The sequence below is a fragment of the Triticum urartu genome, chromosome 5 (genome assembly GCF_003073215.2).
Source record: "Triticum urartu cultivar G1812 chromosome 5, Tu2.1, whole genome shotgun sequence".
In the NCBI taxonomy this organism is placed as follows: domain Eukaryota; kingdom Viridiplantae; phylum Streptophyta; class Magnoliopsida; order Poales; family Poaceae; genus Triticum; species Triticum urartu.
Window position 1 is genome coordinate 457,644,850 of NC_053026.1, and position 7,377 is coordinate 457,652,226.

Consider the following 7,377-nt stretch of genomic DNA (forward strand, 5'->3'; position numbering starts at 1 on the left):
GAAGTAGATCACTTGGGAAGCAAGTACCGACTTGACAAGAGCCGCGCGCCCAATGATGGTAATGTTCTGGCCCTCATATGTTGTCAATCTACTTGCCACCTTGTCCACAAGGAATTGCAAGTCAACGAGCTTTAGCTTCCACACAGAGAGCGATAGGCCCGAATATCGCAGCGGGAAGGAGGCTCTAACAGCTGGCAACCGTTGGGTGATTTGCCCCAAGTCAAGGTTACCGCACCGAATCGGAACCATTGAACTCTTATGAAAATTGGTGCACAGACCGGTGACATCCCCAAAGCCCCTCAGAATAGTCGCAAGGTTGTCCACATCACTTTTAAACGGAGCTACAAACACGGCTGCGTCGTCCGCATAGAGGGAGGTACACACCATGACACCTCTGCCTCGGAGCTTATGAAGCAGCCCCTTTTTTGTCGCTATGTCGAGGATACGTTGTAGGGGGTCAATAGCTATGACAAACAAGAGTGGAGAGACGGGGTCCCCTTGCCGTAGCCCCTGGCCGTGCTTGATGGGAGCACCAGGTACCCCATTCAAGAGGATCCTCGAAGATGAGGAACATAGGAGTGCCGCAATCCACTCTCGAAATTTGCTTGGGAAACCTCGTCTCCGAAGGAGGTCAAGCAAATACTCCCATTTGACAGAGTCAAAGGCCTTGCGAATGTCGAACTTGAATAGCAGGGAGGGGGTCTTGCTCTTGTGAAGGCGCGCAAGGTTTCGAACATACATGAAGTTGCTGTGGATGCTCCGAGTTTTGATGAAAACACTTTGAGCGTTGGAGACGAGGGTGGACACATGAGTAATACTTAACAAAGGATCAAATTTGAGTTCATTCAAATTGATACATATGTGGACTGGTAGAAACGAAAAAAGAATATGTTTTTTTTTCAAAAAGGATGAAAAAAGAATATGTATAAATAGATCTGCACATATGTACGAAAATGATAAATGTGAAAGAAAATAGTGCAGATAAATATTTTACATTGGAGGATTTACAAAATCAAATATTTTACATTGGAGGCATCATCGTCTAAACACTTCCAGTCCTGTCTCATCGGATGGTCACCAACGATACCATTCAACATTTCCACAAGCACAATGGCATATGTGGAAGCACTCGCACCACCGCTACCACACTCGATTTTATTACTCGGCAGCATGAAAAAAGCTGAACATTTCAGGAAGGTGGTACGAGTATCCCTCTCCCTCGGCATCCTGCAGAAGCCCCGTCTTCTGGTAGTATTCGATGCTATCCAGGAGCGTCTCCTCCAATTTCCTTGGCTTCCAACCCAGATTTCTCAATTTTTCCGACGAGGTCAGTGAGATGGGAGAGTTATGTTCCACATCAGTCTTGCTGCAAGAAACAAAGAGAGCTGTTCAAACCATGGAAACAGAATGCGCCATTTGCTGCATACAAGGAACGCATGGTAAGAGACCCACCATTTCACGTAATTGTAGTTAGGGTGCGCCTTCCTTAGCAATTCCACCATGGCTTTTGTGGTAATGTAATTTGGTGCACTGATATATCTTCCAGATGATTCTGGTTTCTCGTATACCAGAAGCAAAGCATCAGCCACATCACGGACATCGACTATCTCCCACATCACGTCGTTCATCGCGTTAGGACCTCCTGCAATGAAATTGACAAAAAGTTAGTAGACAAAAAACGAGATAAGTAGTTCTTCGAAGACACACCATAAGATTTTTCATGTTTTCCCCTTCAAAATTCTAGTGGATGAGCCACTCCATAACATGACCTGTTTGTCAGACATAAGTGATATTACTACAAATAAAAAAATGGAAAAGAACAGGATATGATGCGGGGACCTTTTATAAGATAGAGAAGAAGTTCGCTGGTGGTATTGACAACAGGTTGTAGTTGTGGACCAAAAACAATACAAGGGCATACTGTTACGATGTCTAGCCCATTCTTTTCTGCATATTCCCAGGATGTCTCTTCAGCAACAGTTTTTGCAAGGAAGTACCAAAGCTGCCAGCCAAAATTGTAAAGAGTTGAACTTAGCCCTGGGACTAGAGAATAAAACTGAAATACGACAGGGATATTACACAACAAATATATAAAACTTTGACACAACCACCGAATGACCATTGTTGACGCTGGAACGAGCCGCCAACACACTGTTTTCACCGCTCATATACCCACCACCGGCCGCTAGAGTGGTAGGCAGAGAGGAGGCAAACTCACGGCCTCGCCAGCGGGGATCGAGGGAAAAAAAGTTTAGAGTTCTAATATGGGTGATCGAATACGCTCCTAATTACTATCACTAAGTGTCTTTAGAGTTCAGATGGAAAGTCTAGACTGTGCGTGCGACATGGAATGTTTGTGTGTGTTTCCTACTCCTGTATAATAGGCTTCTTACATCACAATGCACGTTGCGACCGACGTTTTTTCTGAACTTCAAACATACTAACCTCATTTTCCATGCACACGTTTTTGTCCGACCAGCAACTCTCATCTTTGGGTTTATCCTGAGGCCAGTTCGGGTTGAAATGAACAGAAGCAGTGGATGACACCACCACAACTTTCTGAACCTTCATAGTTGAACAAACTTCTAGAATATTCGAGGTGCCCTTGACAGCAGGCATAATTACTTCCGACTGCACGGTTTAAATTGGCACAAGATTAGAATCATACCATTAAAGATTTCACAATTCCAACAACGCTTGTAATAGTCTCAACATCAGTAAGTCACATTCTTCCAAGAGTATCTATCTCTGTCAATTATCAATTATATACTAAAAACACAATACAAATGAAATAGAGAGATTTGTTAGAAAATCCCATGTTAATCAGAGAATCCCGGCCCTCAATGTAGAGGAGCTTCTAAAATTATGAAACTATGGCATATGTATGAGCGTCTGGCCGGTGGTGGACCTTTCATTTATTTAGTTATCGAGGGGTCCTTTAAGTGGAGAGCAAGCAGATCTAGAGTGCTCATTGTTTAAACAGAAAGAAAAAAGAGCCACAGTGCTCATGAAAAGCAACATGCATATGTATGAACTTTTCTTTTTTTGCAAGAAGAAATTATGAAACTATGGCATATGTATGTAGGAACATGGTGGTGTTGGATTAAATAAAGCAATGACGAAGAGACGGTGTTTGACTTGTTTCTCAAAATAAGATGTATGGCACCTTTTATTTCACCTATTTATACAGCAAGATGGTATTTTTCTTAGTGTGGTTTAAACTTCAGGCATGTTATTGTCCTGAAATGATTATTCTTTTTTGCAAATGTTTTGGCTAGAATGGAAGATGACGGGACAACATCCATGCAAACACTTGTGAATATATTTAAGTATGCACATGGTTTTCTTTTGCGGAAGTATGAAAATAGCCAAATTGCACGAAAATATTACTATAGACTTCCTTTGATTTTTTTGGTACAAACGAGTTTTGAATAATATGATATTTTGTATACAAAATATGACCATATGCTTTCACTGTATACAGAGACTGAGAGAGGACGTGTTTATGTTTTCACACCAAAATTTACAAATATACAACCATGATTAACGTCATAAAATGTTTTTACTCACTCCACTATGAAATAATTGAAGTTCTAATAAGATTGTGCTAACTCAAAAAAATCTGATCTACGATATCAAATATATGTATTAGCTTTATAATATACTGTATTTTACAGTGAATCTAATGAAGCAAATTTGTATGCAGAAGTGGATATATCTGTTCCTCAAAAAATATATTATTAGTTCCTGAAAAAAAGGAAGTAGAAATATTTTTAAATTAAACCAGACTTTTTTTTGTGGGGTAAATTAAACCAGACATAAGTAGATATCGATCGAATGGTAAAATTATATTTGCGTCGACGACAACAAGAATAATAGAAAAACCAATATTCCGTTGAACAATTTCCTGATGGCTGATGCTACTACGGTTATGGGAGACTCCACGGATGCACGAAGAAATCGTGGGAATTATGCAAATTTGTGAACTAATAACAGTACGACGCACCGCACACGGTGAATTGGCAGATGTATATACTTGCCTCAGGATCGACGAGCTTATCCACGGGCACAGGGGTCGCGACATGGAAGACGCCCTCGCACCCCTCGACGGCGGCGGCCAGCGCGGCGCGGTCGAGCACGTCGGCCTTGAACAGCCGCAGGTTCTCCGCCGCCCCGTCCAGCAGCATCAGATGGGCGTTCTTGGGATCACCTGAAACAGCACCCCGCCATTACCAACTTGGCCGGAGGGTCATCAGACCGGGTATAATATAATACCGGGGCAAGACATACATGGGTCGCGGAGCGTGGCGTGGACGGCGTAGCCCCGGGAGAGGAGCAGCTTGACGAGCCACGAGGCGATGAACCCGCCGCCGCCGGTCACGCACACGTGTCGCGGCGGTGCCATCCTCCTCCACCTCCTCCTCCTCTACCAGAGTCAACACCCGCGGGACGGTTTGCTGGAATGCTGCTAGCTGCCTCCTCGGCCTCGTCGGCTCTTTTATATGTCTGTCGCAGCCTGGCGGGTTGAGACTCTCTCCACCCACTTGCCGGTATACTTCACGGCGCCAATCGGCAGCAAAAGATTACGCCGGCTAAACAAGGACTCCTCGCGACACGGTGTCGAGACGACAAAGGGGCAGTTGGTGCGTAGTGTCGGAAGTCGGAACCCATCGCGCCGCGACCTTTTCGCCGCCGGCTGGATGGCGCCAAATGCCTCAGGGCGTTTCTCGTTGTTACTAGCGATAATCTAGCCATGCTCTGCGCACGTCCTCGTACATGCACTTTTCGAATCCTAGTAATTTACATGTATTTTTTTATACTCCCTCCTTTCCAGTTTATAAGTCTCAATTTAAAAATCTCACCAACCAAGATAGATGATAACTGGTGGAATATTTTTTGTAGTTTGCAAAAGCACCCAACTAATGCTTTTGTTTTTCTTAAAAAATTATGTTTACGAATGCATTAATTGCAATGCATGCATGCATAAAGTGCATGCCTTGGTCAGTTTTCTCTTAATATTTGCATGTAATGATTTAATGCACCTTGAAGTCTGAACATGTGATGGGGAACAATTAAATTGAGCCTTATAAAATGGAAAAACTAAAATTTTGAAATAAGCCCTATAAACCGAAAAGAAGGGAGTATGATACAACGCAGATGCCCACATACACGTACATACACTCGTTTCTATCAACGCACCTACGCACACCTATCCCTATGCAACCTTTTTTAAAAATAAATAAAAGAAAGGGGCACCAGGCCACCTTTATATTTCAAAGCAGGCCTAAGCCTGAGGACCAACGTGTGGTTACATGAAGCTTGTGGAATGCACTTTGGTGCAAACCAACAAGGAAAGAAAAAAAAGAGAGGTGTGGGGTGAGGCAGGTAGTAGAAAGAACAATAAGAGGAAACTTATGTGACTATGCTGCTACGAGGTTGCCCCAAAACATGAGGTCCTTCTTATCTTGTTGCTTCTTGGACCTGTGGCGCCAAAGTCGAATCAAATCTGCAGCATAGAATCTGACATAAGAGTCAGTCCATGTCCTGGAGTTGAAAACACGATCGTTGCGTGCATGCCAAAGAGCGATGGCACAGGCAGCAAAAGCCACGTTCCATTTGCGCTTGAACTGCAACCGAGTAGCAGCTTGCTGGACGAAGGAGAGCATATCGGGCGATCTAGCAGCCAACGGTGCCAAACGGAGGTGGTGCCAGAGGGTAGACGCCGTCCTGCAGTGTAGCATTATATGATGAACTGATTCCACTGCTGGGCATATATCACAACCCGAGTGTGCAACAACGGCCGTCCAATGCTTCTTGATCATGTTGTCTCTGGTGTTTAACCGGCCCCAAAAAGCTAACCAAAGAAAGGTTTTGTGCTTCAAGGGGATCAACGCATCCCAGAACCAATCGTGGAAAGCACAGAAAGCACCCCGGAAGGTCAGCAGATGGTAGAAGTAGCCCGTGTTGATCTGTTTAACAAAAACCGAGAGGGAACACAAATCCTTGCCCAAGTCAACCGGAGCCAGGGGAGTAATGAGATGATGCAGCAGTTGTAACTCGTGCTCAGCAGAGTGATAGAGATGGGGGTGGAGTTGCACTGACCAGGCACCGTCCGAGAACCGTGAGCTAACTGAGCAACAATGGTTTCTGGCGAAGGACTAGAGAATAGGAAGCAGCAGGGAGAGTCTGCCTGCTTCCACCCAATGATCATGCCAGAAGGAGATGAGCTTGCCCAAGCCCAGGGTGCATCATGAAAAGTTTATGACCATGGGAATGAGATCCTTGAAACCACACCACATGGCAGTGTCTCGACTGGAGGGCCCAAGAGGTATTGCAGCCTGGCAATATTGCAGAGCGAACCACTGGTAGCAAAGGATGTTTGAGTGCTGCAGTATCTTGGATAGGAACTTGCAAAGCATGGCGTGATTGTGTGCTTGCAGATTTCTGACCCCCAGGCCACCATGTTGGCGGTGGAGAGTGACCTTGTCCCAAGCTACGAGGCACTGGCCCCACTTAACCTTGTTCTTGCCCTGCCAAAGAAAAGCACGCAGCAGGTTTTCCAAGGAAGCGAGCGACTCCTTAGGCCAAGGGAAGCAGGACATAAGGTACCTCGATATGCCGGCTAGCACTGAATTGACGAGCGTGAGCCTCCCGCCAAGAGATAAAAAGGTGGCCAGCCAACCCGAGAGCCTGCGATCCACTTTGTGAAGAACTGGAAACAACATCCCATGAGTGATCTTAGTTAGTGACAGAGGTAGACCAAGGTACCTGCATGGTGTAGAGGAGATAGGATAGCCAAGCAATTGAGCAATATCCGAAGCCATGGTTGCATCCACCGAGACAGGCACTAACGTGCTCTTGTGAAAATTGATGGTTAAGCCTGAGAAGGCCGAAAAGGAGGTTAGGATATCCCTGGTAATCGTGGCTTGCTCAAGATCCCCCTTGAAGATAATTAAAGTGCCGTCCGCGTACTGCAGCACCGGAAAAAACTGATCTGAGCCGAGCGAATGTTGCAGGGTCTCATTCTGATAGTGCAGGCATCACAGCCTTTGTAGAACATCTGCCACCAGAATGAAGAGGCAAGGTGACATGGAGTCACCCTGCCGAAAGCCACGCTTCGCAAGAATGGGGGGGGGGGCAGCTCGCCATTGATCATAACCCTTGAGCGCCCGAAAGAGAGGAGGTTGGAGACCCATTGCCTCCAAGGTTGGGGAAAGCCTCTTGCCTCCATGATTAGTTTCAAACAATCCCAACTGACGCTATCGAAGGCCTTGTGAAAGTCCAACTTCAAAGCGATGACAGACCGCTTTCTTTTGTGGGCACATTGGATTAACTCAGCAGCCAACATATAATTCTCAACAATGGAGCGACCTTTCA

The 7,377-nt window shown here is 45.3% G+C and overlaps 1 protein-coding gene across 1 annotated transcript; it reads right to left on the reverse strand.

The window, feature by feature from the left end:
• Nucleotides 1-961: 961 nt before the first annotated feature.
• On the reverse strand, nucleotides 962-4,450 carry LOC125556275 (phenylacetaldehyde reductase-like). Its single transcript, XM_048719045.1, has 6 exons — nucleotides 4,291-4,450; nucleotides 4,041-4,210; nucleotides 2,446-2,631; nucleotides 1,840-2,002; nucleotides 1,453-1,642; nucleotides 962-1,366 (listed from the first exon to the last, which is right to left on the reverse strand). The coding sequence occupies exons 1-6, from the start codon at nucleotides 4,403-4,405 to the stop codon at nucleotides 1,159-1,161; spliced, it is 1,032 nt and encodes a 343-aa protein (XP_048575002.1). The 5' UTR covers nucleotides 4,406-4,450; the 3' UTR covers nucleotides 962-1,158.
• Between the last annotated feature and the right edge of the window lie 2,927 nt (nucleotides 4,451-7,377).

Bases quoted from the DNA above. Each gene is read 5' to 3' on its own strand.
- LOC125556275 (XM_048719045.1), bottom strand. From the start codon at position 4,405: ATGGCACCGCCGCGACACGTGTGCGTGACCGGCGGCGGCGGGTTCATC. The intron at 2,632-4,040 runs GCAAGTATATAC...TAAACCGTGCAG, and splicing joins ATAAGCTCGTCGATCCTGAG to TCGGAAGTAATTATGCCTGC. The intron at 1,643-1,839 runs GTCCCCGCATCA...ATTTCATTGCAG, and splicing joins TCTTCTCTATCTTATAAAAG to GAGGTCCTAACGCGATGAAC.